At 40.7% G+C, this 17,636-nt stretch overlaps 1 protein-coding gene across 3 annotated transcripts; it reads left to right on the top strand.

The window, feature by feature from the left end:
• Nucleotides 1–249: 249 nt before the first annotated feature.
• dpcd (deleted in primary ciliary dyskinesia homolog (mouse)) lies at nucleotides 250–14,014 on the top strand. Of its 3 annotated transcripts, none has more exons than XM_061880940.1 (6): nucleotides 250–377; nucleotides 5,445–5,525; nucleotides 5,619–5,743; nucleotides 8,269–8,402; nucleotides 8,826–8,922; nucleotides 13,800–14,014. In XM_061880940.1, exons 1-6 carry the CDS (start codon nucleotides 314–316, stop codon nucleotides 13,902–13,904), a joined length of 606 nt encoding a protein of 201 aa, XP_061736924.1. In that variant the 5' UTR covers nucleotides 250–313; the 3' UTR covers nucleotides 13,905–14,014. The 3 variants fall into 3 exon arrangements, with proteins under 3 accessions (XP_061736924.1, XP_061736923.1, XP_061736925.1); XM_061880939.1 differs by having other exon boundaries at nucleotides 8,826–8,928; XM_061880941.1 differs by having other exon boundaries at nucleotides 279–391; nucleotides 8,826–8,928.
• The last annotated feature ends 3,622 nt before the right edge of the window (nucleotides 14,015–17,636 follow it).

Below are 17,636 nucleotides of genomic sequence, written 5' to 3'. Positions count from 1 at the left end.
TGTAAAACTTATTTATGTGATATATATATATATATATATATATATATATATATATATATATATATATATATCACATAAATAATTTTTGTATTTCTACTTTTTGGTGACCTAACAAAGTGACATTGGTTGACAGTGTGACCCCCAAAATATACTTTTTTTTTTTTTTTACAATATATGTGAGCTACAAAAAAAATTCGTTTGAGGGTAAAATATAACTTTCCTGTTTTTATTCAAAGGGAAATCTTTTTTTCCACTTCCGGATCGTTGTCATGTTTACAGTTTGATTCCGGAAGTCGTTTTGAACAACACACTCATGGCTTCGCAAAACTGGATCGAAATTCTACAATCTGCAAAGAAAACGGCTTTGATTCACGATGGTGAGTGAAAATAGGTGAAACTGTGTCCTAGTAAACACTGTAATTTGGCAACGATTACTATTGTATTTAACTTTAAATTGCTCCCGCAACCGCGGCTCTTTAAAAAAGGACACATTATCGGCAAGAGACTACTGTTAGATAAACAACAACAACCACCAAAATAATTGAAATCATAGTTTTAACACAACACATTACCTTTTATTTACTTGTCAAAACTCACACGTTTGAACACGACAAGCATTTGAATATTTGGTCAATTTGTGTCTTGACTACGAAATCTTTTTTTGACACTGAATTATGTAACATTTTTATGAAAATTTTATAAAATGAATTTTCAAGTTTCTAATTATGCTGACAATTTCAATGAAAAAAATGGTAGCGAAATGCTTGTGTTTAATAAATGTTTTTAAAATGCATCCATTCATCCATTTTCTACGGCTTGTCCCTTTTGGAAGTCACGGGTGGTGCTGGAGCCTATGTCAGCAGCATTCAGGCGAAGGCGTTGTACACCCTGGACAAGTCTCCACTTCATCGCAGGGCCAACACAGATAGACAACATTCACACTCACATTCACACACTAGGGACCATTTAGTGTTGCCAATCAACCAATCCCTAGGTGCATGTCTTTGGAGGTGGGAGGAAGCCGAGTTTGAAAATTAGTTATATAGGTTAAAGTTAAGTTAAAGTACCAACGATTGACACCCACACACTAGGTGTGGCGAAATTATTCTCTGCATTTGACCCATCACTCTTGATCACCCCCTGGGAGGTGAGGGGAGCAGTGGGCAGCAGCGGTGGCCACGCCCGGGAATCATTTTTGGTGATTTAACCCCCAATTCCAGCCCTTGATGCTGAGTGCCAAGCAGGGAGGAAATGGGTCCTATTTTGATAGTTGTTGGTATGACTCGAACAGGGTTTCAACCCACAACCTACCGATCTCAGGGCGGACACTCTAACCACTCGACCTCTTTTTTTTATAAAAAACATAGTACTGAAAAATTGAGATGGGTTTGTTTGTTTTTATTTGTTTATTTGAAGGACAATGTACTGTTACTTTATAAAGAAGATGGCTAATTTCCATCTGCAGTCCTATTGTGCATTTAACATCCACAATTACATTACACAGGATAGAAAATACACAACAAAATTGAAATTGCATAATGATAAACAATTTAAAATACAAGTACAATGCATAGAGGGTATGTGAGTTACACAACAGTGGGCGGTCAAGTTACAGTATTTTAGCAGCTTTATTTAAAGTGCAGAAGTATATAAAGTGCTACAGATTTTTTTTTTTAATCAAAGTCCACATACAGTGCAGTAGCCATCAGTTTGATAAATAGATAGATAGATAGATAGATAGATAGATAGATAGATGGATAGATAGATAGATAGATAGATAGATAGATAGATAGATAGATAGATAGATAGATAGATAGATAGATAGATAGATAGATAGATAGATAGATAGATAGATAGGTAGGTAGGTAGGTAGGTAGGTAGGTAGGTAGGTAGGTAGGTAGGTAGGTAGGTAGGTAGGTAGGTAGGTAGGTAGGTAGGTAGGTAGGTAGGTAGGTAGGTAGGTAGGTAGGTAGGTAGGTAGGTAGGTAGGTAGGTAGGTAGGTAGGTAGGTAGGTAGGTAGGTAGGTAGGTAGGTAGGTAGGTAGGTAGGTAGGTAGGTAGGTAGGTAGGTAGGTAGGTAGGTAGGTAGGTAGGTAGGTAGGTAGGTAGGTAGGTAGGTAGGTAGGTAGGTAGGTAGGTAGGTAGGTAGGTAGGTAGGTAGGTAGGTAGGTAGGTAGGTAGGTAGGTAGGTAGGTAGGTAGGTAGGTAGGTAGGTAGGTAGGTAGGTAGGTAGGTAGGTAGGTAGGTAGGTAGGTAGGTAGGTAGGTAGGTAGGTAGGTAGGTAGGTAGGTAGGTAGATAGATAGATAGATAGATAGATAGATAGTACTTTATTTATTCCTTCACGAGAGTTCCTTCAGGAAAATTAACATTTTCAGCACAATCCCATTCAAGATCAGACAAACATTACAGGGAGACAGAACAGGATCGCTAACGGGTCTGCCGACTTCCGGCGCCCCTTACAAAAAAGGTGAGATACAGGTAAACAAGGGGGGAACGAGAGAAAAATGTAAAAGATTAAAATAAAAAATAAATAACGGTCTAAGCCTGGGCCTCTGGAGAGGAGGCCCAGACTGAGGCCAAGGGGAAAAAAACAACTCATAGCCATAGTACACATCCCTCTTACATGTGTGTAACATATTCAATAGCCATACACCCCATTGGTGCAGCATACGTTAAAAAAAGTTTGCGATGTTGCAAGATTGGAATGGTACTCTGGCGGCCATCAGACTACTCCCGCCAGGTTATCAATACCAGGCAGGTCCATGACCTGCCTGGTATTGCTAATGTGAGCAGGACTGGTGGTCTAAAAGCCGGTCTTTGACTGCTTGCAAGAAGCTGTGAAAACTTGAGTTGACCATTCCATTCTTTGATGGCTTGGTTGAGCTGCAGACACTCAAAGTCCCATCTACTCAAAGTTGCACCCTACTCAAAGTTCAAAGTTGCACCCTACTCAAAGTTCAAAGTTGCACCCTACTCAAAGTTGCACCCTACTCAAAGTCGCCCCTACTCAAAGTTGCACCCTACTCAAAGTTGCACCCACTTAAAGTTGCACCCGCAGAGGTGACGACAATGGAAGTGAACTGTGTCCTAAAGACATACATTGGCGCTGACTATGCCAGAGTGGACTCCGGATTTGTAACTTCATCCAAGATAGCTTATTTATCCAATATTGGCCTAAACAAGGTTAATAAACCGCTTATGGTTGTTACTATGTTGGTTATATGGAATCCTAACCCTAACTTAGTTTTAGCATTTTTTTTTATTTCTGATTTCCCGGGTACCAAGGTGACACAGTGGTTCGCGCTTGTGCTTCACAGCAAAGAGGTCCTGGGTTCGATTTCCAGGCTTGGGGTCTTTTCTGTGTGGCATTTGCATTATCTCCCCCGTGACTGCGTGGGTTATCTCCGGGTACTCTGGCTTCTTCCCACCTCCAGAGACATGCACATGGAGATAGGCTGATGGGCAACATTAAAATTGGCCCTCGTGTGTGAATGTGAGTGGGAATGTCTTTTATTTGTGTTGGCCCTGTGATGAGGCGGTGACTTGTCTAGGCTATACCCTGCCTTCTGCCCAAGTGCAGTTGGGGTGAGAAGGGTATAGCTGCGGTCGCGCCCACTGTAAGTTGTGTTCACAAGGGTAACAACAATGGAAGTGAACCGTATTTTAAAGACATGCCCATAGTGGCGTTGGACACTTTATTGCTACTAATTTTTTTTGTGTGAAATTTTCAGCATAATATGATGTAAAAAAACAGTTTACAAAGTCCAAGTGCAAAAAAATTATGTGTTAAAAAGAAGATTTTGTAATAAAGACGCAAATCAACCTCCATAATGTTACCTAATTTCTCAAATATTTTTGCCATTTTGAAGAATAATATTCAATTTGCACGTTTACAGACAGCATAATATAAATACAGTCTATTATACAGCATTATTCACATGTGAATAATGCTGTATAATAGACAGTCTTTTTGTTATTCACATGTGAATAATGCTGTATAATAGACTGTATTTATATTATTCACATGTGAATAATGCTGTATAATAGACTGTATTTATGTTATTCACATGTGAATAATGTTGTATAATAGACTGTATTTATATTATTCAAATGTGAATAATGCTTTATAATAGACTGTATTTATGTTATTCACATGCGAATAATGCTGTATAATTGACTGTATTTATGTTATTCACATGTGAATAATGTTGTATAATAGACAGTATTTATATTATTCACGGTGGCAGAGGGGTTAGTGCGTCTGCCTCACAATACGAAGCTCCTGCAGTCCTGGGTTCAAATCCAGGCTCGGGATCTTTCTGTGTGGAGTTTGCATGTTCTCCCCGTGAATGCGTGGGTTCCCTCCAGGTACTCTGGCTTCTTCCCACTTCCAAAGACATGCACCTGGGGATAGGTTGATTGGCAACACTAAATTGGCCCTAGTGTGTGAATGTGAGTGTGAATGTTGTCTGTCTATCTGTGTTGGCCCTGCGATGAGGTGGCGACTTGTCCAGGGTGTACCCCGCCTCCCGCCCAATTGTAGCTGAGATAGGCGCCAGCGCCCCCCGCAACCCCAAAAGGGAATAAGCGGTAGGAAATGGATGGATATATTATTCACATGTGAATAACACTTTATAATAGACTGTATTTATGTTATTCACATGTGAATAATGCTGTATAATAGACAGTATTTATGTTATTCACATGTGAATAATGCTGTATAATAGACTGTATTTATATTATTCACATGTGAATAACGCTGTATAATAGACTGTATTTATGTTATTCACATGTGAATATTGTTGTATAATAGACTGTATTTATATAATTCACGTGTGAATAATGGTGTATAATAGACTGTATTTATATTATTCACTCTGTAAAAAATACCCAAGTGTTTATTGTCTATTGTGAGTGAACTGTGGTGCTGAATTTCCCCCAGTGATCAATAAAGTACTTTCTATTCTATTCTACTCTATTCTACAATAAAAAATAAATGAACAGCCTACTATGTAAATTATGTTCTAGCAATACTGTACTATTAAAATTGTGCAATCAGAGCATAGTTAACCACAAACATACACACTGTCATTTACATATGTACTACACAATTATACACAACTCAATTTTAAAAACATAGGTACACAACACTTTTAATCTTTCAAGTTGTCTGTCTATCTGTCTTGGTCCTGTGATGAGGTGGCGACTTGTCCATGGTGAACGCCGCCTTCCGCCCGAAATCAGCTGGGATAGGCTCCGGCACATCCGCGACCCCGAAAGGGGCAAGCAATAGAAAATGGATGGAAGGACACTCGATTACACAGTATATACTGTATAATAATATAGAGTATTTGTGAACAAATAATACATTCATTGTCATGCAAATATATTAATGCTCAAGTACTATAATACATTTTCATATTTTTCTATTCCAAATTCAAGGCAAACGGAAGATCCACTACCTCTTTACGGATGGAAAAGAAATGGCAGAAGAGTATGACTTGAAAACAGATGAACTGATTGGTAAGCAGTGAGTAAAACATGTCATCCCAAAGCCATTCATTTTGCATAAGAGAGTATGTACCAGTATTTAATGGAACATTTGCTGCTTTACAGTACGAAAGTGGCGTCACAAAAGTACTCTTGGAGCACATGGCCAATGGCAGCAAGAAGTTGGAGAAACACTTGTTAGTCCAGTCACCAGTTTGGATGCAGAGTTGATAAAAGAGAATTGTTCCAATGTAGGTTTTCTTTTAAATATACACCATATTGCCAAAAGTATTTGGCCACCTGCCTTGACTCACATATGAACTTGAAGTGCCATCCCATTCCTAACCCATAGAGTTCAATATGATGTGGGTCCACCTTTTCCAGCTATTAAAGCTTCAACTCTTCTGGGAAGGCTGTCCACAAGGTTGTGTTAATAGGAATTTTCGACCATTCTTCCAAAAGCGCATTGGTGAGGTCACACACTGATGTTGGTCGAGAAGGCCTGGCTCTCAGTCTACGTTCTAATTCATCCCAATAGGGTTCAGGTCAGGACTCTGTGCAGGCCAGTCAAGTTCATCCACACATGGAATTTTCCAAAATGTTTTGGTATCCTGGAGCATTTTTAGTGGAACTAAGGGGCCAAGCCCAACTCCATAATTATTCCTCCACCAAATTGCACATGCGGCACAATGCAGTCCAAAATGTACCTTTCTCTTGGCAACTTCCAAACACAGACTCGTCCATCAGATTGCCGGATGGAAAAGCATGATTGATCACTCCAGAGAACGCATCACCACTGCTCTAGAGTCCAATAATAATAATAAATGGTAAATGGATTATACTTGTGTACCGCTTTTCTACCTTTTTTTTAAGGAACTTAAATTGCTTTGACACTATTTCCACATTCACCCATTCAGACACACATTCACACACTGATGGCGGGAGCTGCTATGCAAGGCGCTAACCAGGACCCATCAGGAGCAAGGGTGAAGTGTCTTGCTCAAAGACGCAACAGACGTGACTTGGATGGTAGAAGGTGGGGATTGAACCAGGAACTCTCCGGTTGCTGGCACAGCTACTCTCCCAACTGCACCACGCCGTCCCCAGATTAATGGATTAGATTTATATAGCGCTTTTCTAGACATTAAATCGCTTCACAGAGAAGTGAGAACCCATAATTCATTCACAACTGGTGGTGGTAAGCCACTTTCGTAGCCACAGCTGTCCTGGGGTAGAGTGACGGAAGCGTGGCTGCCAGTTTGCGCCTAGGGCCCCTCCGACCACCACCCATCATCCATCATTCATTCACCAGTGTGAGCGGCACTGGGGGCAAGGGTGAAGTGTCCTGCCCAAGGACACAACGGCAGCGATTTGCATGTCAAGAGGCGGGGAGCGAACCTGCAACCCTCAGTTTTCTGGCACGGCCGCTCCACCCACTACGCCATGCCGTCCGAGTCCAGTGGCGACGGGCTTCACACCACTGCATCCGACGCTTTGCATTGGACTTGGTGATGTATGGCTTGGATTCAGCTGATCGGCCATGGAAACCCATTCCATGAAGCTCTCTGCGTACTGTACGTGGGCTAATTGGTAGATCACACGAAGTTTGGAACTCTGTAGCAACTGACTGTGCAGAATGTCGGCAACCTATTTGCACAATGCGCTTCAGCATCGGCTGACCCCTCTCTTTCAGTTTACGTGGACTACCACTTGGTGGCTGGGTTGCTGTTGTTCCCAAACTTTTCAATTTTTTTACAATAAAGCCGACAGTTGACTTTGGAATATTTAGGAGCGAGGAAATTTCACGACTGGATTTGTTGCACAGGTGGCATCCTATGACAGTTCCACGCTGGAAATCACTCAGGAGCTTCCCATTCTTTCACAAATGTTTGTAGAAACAGTCTCCATGCCCAAGTGCTTGATTTTATACACCTGTGGCCGGGCCAAGTGATTAGGACACCTGAATCTGATCATTTGGATGAGTGGCCAAATACTTTTGGCAATATAGTGTATCCATGCCTAATAGTTGGGCATATGTTTAAACACACACAAGCCCATGCCAGTGATGTGCGGTGAGGTTCATGGCTGGTCTTATATTCTATTTGTCTATCTATCTATTTTCTACCGCTTATTCCCTTTTGGAGTCGCGGGGGGCGCTATCTCAGCTACAATCGGGTGGAAGGCGGGGTACACCCTGAACAAGTCGCCACCTCATCACAAGGCCACCTTTTATTTGTATAGGACTTTTTCCAAAAACAGTTGGACTCACAGAATGTATTAACGACACACTAGCCTTCCCCAGGAACATCTTTGTTGTATTGTCCCTGTTGTATTTTAGTTCCGCTTTTCCTTTTTGTAGAAAGATGGCAGCGACAAGCACCTACCAGCTCACCAACGCCTTCTTCAGGGTGAGCTGTGTGTCACGCCGTGTCTCATTTCTCTGCAGGTTATTGTCCGAATCTCAAGAATAATGATGTCATACTTATAATAAAAACATTACACAGGCTGTATAAAGTCATTGTGTATTATAGATGTTAATGCAAATATTATATTGGCAGTTCAATGATTAAGAAAATGTTAAGTTGGAACTAATCTGAAAATACATTAATAACACACTTCGATGGACAGATATTAGAATTTATTCTGTTATTATGGTTTTTCTTTTCCGAGACAGCCTCCCCTGACCGCACATTACTGACACGTACTGTACAATCATACTGTATAAACAATAACATATGTATTCATGTACTGATTCTAATCCCTTTTGTTTCCACAGCCAGTGTTAATGCGGAAAGATACAAAGACCAGTTTTCAGTGGAGAATCCGGAACCTTCCTTATCCCAAAGAAGTCTTTCATGTTTCAGTGGAGCCAACAGAGAGATGTATTGTCATAAAAACATCAAACAAGAAGTAAATAATAATTCACTAATTTATTATAACTGTGTGTGTATCTATATACACACGTACATTTCATATGTATATACATATATATATATATATATATATATACATATATGTGTATATAAATATGGGTATATATATGTATATATACATATATATACACGTACATATCATATATATACATATATACATATACATACATACATACATATATACACACATATATGTATACTCATATATACACATATATACATATATACACATATATACACACAAATATATACACACACACACACACACACACACACACACACACACACACACACACTTATATATATATTCACCACTTAAAATAAATTTTAAAAAATAAGCAGCATGCAAGCTTGTTATCTGCACATTTGTACTTAAACCTTTCATATTTTACTTTTCCAGGTATTACAAGAAGTTCAATATTCCTGACCTGGATCGGAGTCAACTTCCATTGGACAGCTCGGCCTTAAGCTTCACTCATGCCAACAACACTTTAATAGTGAGCGTAAGTTTACACCACGTGCCTTTGAGCAGTATGTTCTTTACTGTACTTCCGTCTTTAAAAGGGAGGGGTAGTTTGTAATGACCATCTCTCTGTTTGGCATCTTGCTTCACTTTGGGCAAGAAGAGGAAGTCCTCCTGTGATGCTTAATGAGTGTCTGCAGTGTGATGTGTAAAGTTGGATCCCAGTGCTTTAATCATGTCTACCAAATTGGCCTCTTTATCTTGTTTTTTTATGCAAAAAATTGACTTCATTTTAGCAGATTAGTTTCCAACAGGTGTGACTTGCTGCACTATGATTCTATGTTTGGTTCCTTTGGCTCCAACATTACCTTGACGGATAAGGGAAAGGGTTCTCAAACTGGGATCTGGGGTTTGATGACCTTTTTTTTTTTTTTTTTTTTTTTTTTACGGTGTATCGTTAAAAAGAGCTTTGATATGAATGGTGCAGCAAGATTTTAATAATTTTGTGCCTTTGCCTCACAATACTTAGTGCGTCTGCCTCACAATACGAAGGTCCTGCAGTCCTGGGTTCAAATCCAGCCTCGGGATCTTTCTGTGTGGAGTTTGCATGTTCTCCCCGTGAATGCGTGGGTTCCCTCCGGGTACTCCGGCCTCCTCCCACTTCCAAAGACATGCACCTGGGGATAGGTTGATTGGCAACACTAAATTGGCCCTAGTGTGTGAATGTGAGTGTGAATGTTGTCTGTCTATCTGTGTTGGCCCTGCGATGAGGTGGCGACTTGTCCAGGGTGTACCCCGCCTTCCGCCCGATTGTAGCTGAGATAGGCGCCAGCGCCCCCCGCGACCCCGAAAGGGAATAAGCGGTAGAAAATGGATGGATGGATGGATGGATTGCCTCACAATACGAAGGTCCTGAGTTAAATCCCGGGCTCGGGATCTTTCTGTGTGGAGTTTGCATGTTCTCCCCGTGACTGCGTGGGTTCCATTTGGGTACCTCCGCCTTCCCCACACCTCCAAAGACATGCACCTGGGGATAGGTTGATTGGCAACACTAAATTGGCCCTAGTGTGTGAATGTGAGTGTGAATGTTGTCCGTCTATCTGTGTTGGCCCTGTGATGCGGTAGCGACTTGTCCAGGGTGTACCCCGCCTTCCGCCCGAATGCAGCTGAGATAGGCTCCAGCACCCCCCGCGACCCCATAAGGGACAAGCGGTAGAAAATGGATGGACGGATGATATGAATAGGAACCTGTAGGGTCTTAAAAAAGTTTAAAAAAAAATCCAATCATTCCATTATATGGCCTTAAAATGCTGTAGAGTCTATAAAAAAAATCCATAAAATGTCTTAAATACAAACCCTGTTTCAATATGAGTTGGGAAATTGTGTTAAATGTAAACACAAATAAAGTGATTTGCAAATCCTTTTCAACCCATATTCAATTGAATACATCACAGAGACAAATTCATAAACTTAATTTTTTTTTGCAAATAATAATTAACATATAATTCCATGGTTGCAACACGTGCCAAAGTAGTTGGGAAAGGGCATGTTCACCACTGTGTTACATCACCTTTTCTTTTAACAAGACTCAATAAAAGTTTGGGAACTGAGGAAACTTAATTGTTGAAGCTTTGAAAGTGGAATTCTTTTCCATTCTTGTTTTATGTAGAGCTTCAGTTGTTCAACAGTCCGGGGTCTCCGCTGGCGTATTTTACGCTTCATAATACGCCACACATTTTTCGATGGGAGACAGGGCCAGGAAAGTACCCAGACTCTTTTTTTTACGAAGCCACGCTGTTGTAACACGTGCTGAATGTGGCGTGGCATTGTCTTGCTGAAATAAGCAGGGGCGTCCATGAAAAAGACGGCGCTTAGATGGCAGCATATTTTGTTCCAAAACCTGTATGTACCTTTCAGCATTAATGGCGCCTTCACAGATGTGTAAGTTACCCATGCCTTGGGCACTAATGCACCCGCATACCATCACAGATGCTGGCTTTTGAACTTTGCGTCGATAACAATCCGGATGGTTCGTTTCCCCTTTAGTCCGGATGACACGATGTCGAATATTTCCCCCAAAAATTTGAAATGTGGACTCTTCAGACTACAGAACACTTTTCCACATTTTGCATCAGTCCATCTTAGATGATCTCGAGCCCAGAGAAGCCGGCTGCGTTTCTGGATGTTGTTGTTAAATGGCTTTCGCTTTGCATAGTAGAGCTTTAACTTGCACTTACAGATGTAGCGACGAGCTGTATTTAGTGACAGTGGCTTTCTGCAGTGTTCCTGAGCCCATGTGGTGATATCCTTTAGAGATTGATGTCGGTTTTTGATACAGTGCCGTCTGAGAAATCGAAGGTCACGGTCATTCAATGTTGGTTTCCGGCCATGCCGCTTACGTGGAGTGCTTTCTCCAGATTCTCTGAACCTTTTGACAATATTATGGACGGTAGATGTTGAAATCCCTAAATTTCTTGCAATTGCACTTTGAGAAACATTGTTCTTAAACTGTTTGACTATTTGCTCACGCAGTTGTGGACAAAGGGGTGTACCTCGCCCCATCCTTTCTTGTGAAAGACTGAGCATTTTTGGGGAAGCTGTTTTTATACCCAATCATGGCACCCACCTGTTCCCAATTAGCCTGCACACCAGTGGGATGTTCCAAATAAGTGTTTGATGAGCATTCTTCAACTTTATCAGTATTTATTGCCACCTTTCCCAACTTCTTTGTCACGTGTGGCGGGCATCAAATTCTAACGTTAATGATTATTTGCACAAAAAAAAATGTTTATCAATTTGAACATCAAATATGTTGTCTTTGTAGCATATTCAACTGAATATGGGTTGAAAATGATTTGCAAATCATTGTATTCCGTTTGTATTTACATCTAACACAATTTCCCAACTCATATTAGGCTGACCATACATCCTCTTTTCCCCGGACATGTCCTCTTTTGCGGGGCTGTCCGGGGTGTCCGGGGTGTCCGGGCTTTTTTTTTTAAATGCCTCAATTGTCCGGCATTTTGAATTAGGGTTGCGTGTATTTCCAATGTACGTCCAGGGTTAAGTTACCGTACATATATTACTCGATTTGGTGAATTCTAGCAGTAAATATTGTAGCGGCTGGCTACGGGGTGTTAGCCGTTGGCTTTGGCTGGAGGGCGGTACTTTCGGGGAAGTTAGGGAAGTGACGCTGTTGACAGGAAGTGTTGGTTCTAGTTTTGCCAGGGAAAGGAAATAGACGCACATTGGAGCTGTTGGTTGACTTAAATACATCTTGTGCAATAAATACAAGACAAACTAAGAAGTCTATAAGCCTACATATTATTACAATTATTATTATTATTATTATTATTGCATTATTTATGTGTATATTATATACAATAGGTTATTTTGAATATTGCTACTTATGTACTTTTTCTAAAACTGTGAATGTTACATAATATGAGTGTGACTTTTTTTGTTATACTGTCAACAGAGGAGAAAAAATGCTTTATTTTAATAAATATATTATTTATAAAGCAAGTTCAAGTATCGTTGGCAAATTTTCACCTAGTTCCGGCCTTGGCGTGCTGCCCGCCTTGGCACGCATATATGTGTCCTCTTTTTGGGATTTCAGAATATGGTCAGGCTAACTAATATGGAAAATGGGGTTTAGATAGTACTTTATTTATTCCGTCAGGAGAGTTCCTTCGGGAAAATTACAATTTTCAGCACAATCCCATTCAAGATCAGACAAACATTACAGGGAGACAGAACAGGATCGCTGACGGGTCTGCCGGCTTCCAGCGCCCCTTACAAAAAAGATGACATACAGGTAAACAAGGGGGTTTGTATGTTAAGTCATCACTGTTCAATGGAGGACACAGAAGCAGACACAGTGTGTAGACAGAAAAGGGAAAAAGGACACATTTTTGCTTAAAACCTAACGATAAAGGTGAAGTTATAACACTGAAACGTCCTTAGGAAGCGGTGCATTAAGACATGGCTAGCTTGCTAGCTAGTAGCAAACGTGCAGCCCCAGTCGGCAGTGTTTTAGCTACTTCTAAATCACTAATCCTGGTCTCCATGGCGACAAATAAAGTAAAGTTCTTCCAAGTATCATCCCTGCAAGACGAGGAATAGCTAAACATGCTTCACTACACACCGTAGCTCACCGGCGTCAAAATGTAAACAAACGCCAATGGTGGATCTTCACCTGACATCCACTGTAATGATACCAAGTACAGGCACGTATCTAGTCGATACTACTATGATTACGTCGATATTTTTTGGCATCACAACATCTTTCGTTTTTTTTAACATTTATATTATGTTTATAAACTAAGGAAATATGTCCCTGGACACATGAGGACTTTGAATATGACCAATGTCTGATCCTGTAACGACTTGGTATCGGATCGATACCCAAATCTGTGGTATCATCAAAAACTAAAAGTATCAAACTACAGAAGAATAAGTGATTATTACATTTTAACAGAAGTGTAGATAGAACATGTTAAAAGAGAAAGTAAGCAGATATTAACAGTAAATGAACGAGTACATTAATAATTCATTTTCTACCACTTGTTCTTAATAATTTTGACAGAATAATAGAATAGAAGATTAATTAATATGTTACTGCATATGTCACCAGCTTAATTAGGAGCCTTTGTTTGCTTACTTGTTACAAAAAGACAAGTTGTCTTCTTTGTTCACTATTTTATTTAAGGACAAACTTGCCTTAAGAAACATATGTTTAATGTACTGTAAGATTTTTTGTTAAAATAAAGCCAATAATGCAATTTGTTGTGGTTCCTTTTATTTAGAAAAGTATTGAAATAATTTCCGTACAGGTACCAAAATATGGGTATCGGGACAACACTATTATGGACGAGATTTAAGTTTTTCTCATTTGTTCCTCTTTTTCAGTACAAGAAATCCAACGAGATTTTAACCATGGAGCAGAACCTGATGAAGGAACTGAAGAAACTGAAGGGATCCAGCGACGACAACGTTGACTGCAAAACTCAGTGAATTGTGACTGAGAAGAAAAAGAATCTGCTCCGACGGGTGAATCTTCACTTTTCGTTCCTCTTTTCAGGAAACTCTCCAGACCTTTTGTTGGAATAAAATACTCTAGATGATTTCTGTCTGCATTGACATTTTTGGTAGAAAAGCGATTTTGTCACAAAAGATAGGATAAAAAAAAAAAAAGTGCCATAGTGTATGTGATTTGACCTCTTGTTACATGCTTCCCCTGCGCTGGCTCCTTACTGTGTTTCTTACCCGCTCTCCTTTCATTGATGGCCTTGTAAAGTACTCAAAACACACAAAGCCCCATCCCTGTTCGTTCCAGGGTCACTGTTAGGAGCACGTCCCATTTGTGTTAACTGAATACCTTAGTGTTCCTTGCGTGTCGTGGCCCACCCTGGGAGCCATTAGTGGAACTTTGGTGATCAAACTGTTCCCATTTCGCCCCTGAGGTTTCGTAAGGCCTGGCTTGTGGTCAACATCCCTGATGCAAATTTGGATTAAGACAATATGAGACTTTGTTCCAAATTGATTTAATACTATTGTTCACTTGGTACAGCAATTTCTGTCTGTGTGATGTTTTTACAAGCATCTGATGAGGACTCCTGTACTTTCCTTTTCTTGAATTTTGCGGAAAACCCACACGTTTAGGTTATGTAACCAACCTATTTGTGTATTACGTACAAACCCCGTTTCCATATGAGTTGGGAAATTGTGTTAGATGTAAATATAAACGGAATACAATGATTTGCAAATCATTTCCAACCCATATTCAGTTGAATATGCTACAAAGACAACATATTGGATGTTCAAACTGATACACATTTTTTTTGCAAATAATCATTAACTTTAGAATTTGATGCCAGCAACACGTGACAAAAAAGTTGGGAAAGGTGGCAATAAATACTGATAAAGTTGAGGAATGCTCATGAAACACTTATTTGGAACATCCCACAGGTGTGCAGGCTAATTGGAAACAGGTGGGTGCCATATTTGGGTAAAAAAACAGCTTCCCATAAAATTCTCAGTCTTTCACAAGAAAGGATGGGGCGAGGTACACCCCTTTGTCCACAACTGCGTGAGCAAATAGTCAAACAGTTTAAGAACAACGTTTCTCAAAGTGCAATTGGAAGAAATTTAGGGATTTAAAGGTGCCTTTAAGGCATGGGTTTCAAACTCACTTTACCTGGGGGCCACTGGATGCAAAGTTTGGGTGAGGCTGGGCCGCAAGATAAGATCTAAAAAACATATATTTTTAAAAGTATTTTTTAAAATTTTCAACACAAAATAATATCGAAATATAAAAGAACAAAATGACAATTAAGTAATGTGAAGCAATGCAAATTAAACAATAATAAAAAAGAATAACGGTTTGAATTGGTCCAGGTTATCGGGGACTGTTATTACTGACAGACAGGTGTCGCGGTGGGACTGCAGCCAGGCACGTAAGAAAACCTTCATCTCCATGGCAACGTTTCTTTCACTTTCCCTCATTTGCTGCATTTCCACAACTGCAGGGGTAGGGGAACCCAGAATGTTTGAAGAGCCAATTTGGACCCAAATAACAAAAATCGTCTCTGTCTTGAGCCAAAGGGAGGGGGTGGGGTTTCCACATATGTGGTCCTCTCCAAAGTTCTCATAGTCATCATTGTCACCGACGTCCCCCTGGGTGTGAGTTTTCCTTGCCCTTATGTGGGCCTACCGAGGATGTCGTAGTGGTTTGTGTTGTGGTTTGTGCAGCCCTTTGAGACACTAGTGATTTAGGGCTATATAAATGAACATTGATTGATTGATTGATACAGTTATGGTAGCACAATTATCCCCGAACGGGCTAACATCACAACTAATGTGTTACACCTCCGAATCGCGCGGCGACTCTCTGTCGGAGTATCAGCGCTGGGGTCCAGTGCACCACAGTTTTATATTGTCGTTCGGTCCTTAGGCGGAGTGCTTAGGAAGCTACCGGGACGCTCGTCTCCCGGGGCCGGACTGTTTACAGCGGTGCTGGGGGAGGGACAGAGAGAGAGAGACACACACACACACACACACACACACACACACACACACACACACACACACACACACACACACACACACACACACACAGTAACAGAGAGAGCAAGCAAGCCGGCGAGCAAGGGAGGAACGTTTCTCTGCTTGCATCACGTAAGTCACGTCAATGTTCGGCCCTCAAGAGCCACATACTACACCGTGATATGTAGATTATTTCAGCTCCGCACACAACGCTGTCAAGCGCCGTTCATATAAAACTTGCGGGCCACACAAACATTAAACTTTCATATTGAGGTGGGGTCCACAAAATAACGTCTCGCGAGCCGCGAGTCTGAGACCCCTACTTTAAGGTTTATTGGCGCTCTGTACTTCTCCCTACATCCGTGTACCATTCCGTACAGAGGCGTTTTGGAAAGGTCATAAATTTTACTTTTTGAAACCGATACCGATAATTTCCGATTTTACATTTTAAAGCATTTATCGGCCGATTACATCGGCAGTCCGATATTATCGGACATCTCTAGTGAAAATATAAAAAAACAAACAACAAACTGTTTGAGAAATCAGACTAATTTAGTGTATGGCAACGTAGTTAGTGAGATGGAAGTTGGACAGAAAGCTTTTCTATTAATACTGGACTGTATTTCATGCAGGACAAACAGTAAACCAAACTACACCAACTAAAGCAATTGCGTGAATGAATGAGGGTCACAATACAATATACTGTAACAGGACAATTTAAGGATTACTGAAACCCACTACTACCCACCACGCAGTCTGATAGTTTATATATCAATGATGAAATATTAACATTGCAACACATGCCAATACGGCCGGGTTAGTTTACTAAATTACAATTTTAAATTTCCCGTGGAGTTTCTTGTTGAAAACGTAGCGGAATGATGACGCGTGCGCGTGACGTCACGGACTGTAGAGGACATATTAGCGCAGCACCATTTGCAGCTAACAGTCGTCTCTTTTAATCGCATAATTACACAGTATTCTGGACTCTGTGTTGCTGAATCTTTTGCAATTTGTTCAATGAATAATGGAGAAGTCAAAGTAGAAAGATGGAGGTGGGGAAGCCTTATCCTTTAGCCACACAAACACACGGTGTTTCCTTGTTGAAAATTCCCGGAGGTGAAACTTTACTATGGATCACAGCGGTCAAGCGAACATGGATCCCGACCACTTGTCAACCGACAGGTTTCGGTGAGAAAATTGTGGTAAAAATTCGCCTCTTACTCAGCTGAGCTTGCACCGTCCATGCAGCTGCCGTCGACTTCCCTCAGAGACTGGCCTCAAGACACCCGTGGACACACACCTCCGACTCCATCCATCCATTTCTACCGCTTATTCCCTTTAGGGTCGCGGAGGGCGCTGGTGCCTATCTTAGGTACAGTCGGGCGGAAGGTGGTGTACACCCTGGACAAGTCGCCATCTCTTTGCAGGGCCCACTCCTCCGACTATCAGGAACTACAGTGGTCCCCAACCACGTACCGGGCCGTAGAATAATTTTTTATAAATTTGTATAAAAAAAAACAACTTTTTTTTTAAATCAACATAAAAAACACAATATACACTTACAATTAGTGCACCAACCACAAAAACCTCCATTTTTAATGACAAAAACGTCCCTTTTTCATGACAAATGAAAAAAATAAAAAATAAAAAAGGACAAATTATTAAGCGTTGACCGGTCTGCGGATACAAAAAGGTTGG

Source organism: Nerophis ophidion, linkage group LG20 (genome assembly GCF_033978795.1).
Source record: "Nerophis ophidion isolate RoL-2023_Sa linkage group LG20, RoL_Noph_v1.0, whole genome shotgun sequence".
In the NCBI taxonomy this organism is placed as follows: domain Eukaryota; kingdom Metazoa; phylum Chordata; class Actinopteri; order Syngnathiformes; family Syngnathidae; genus Nerophis; species Nerophis ophidion.
Note: the sequence above shows the minus strand (reverse complement) of the source record. Positions and strands in the feature narration are given on the sequence as shown.

Coding starts and splice junctions, on each gene's coding strand:
- dpcd (XM_061880939.1), top strand. CDS start 314: ATGGCTTCGCAAAACTGGATCGAAATTCTACAATCTGCAAAGAAAACG. Junction 378..5,444: donor AACGGCTTTGATTCACGATG/GTGAGTGAAAAT, acceptor TCCAAATTCAAG/GCAAACGGAAGATCCACTAC. Junction 5,744..8,268: donor TAAAAGAGAATTGTTCCAAT/GTAGGTTTTCTT, acceptor TTGTTTCCACAG/CCAGTGTTAATGCGGAAAGA.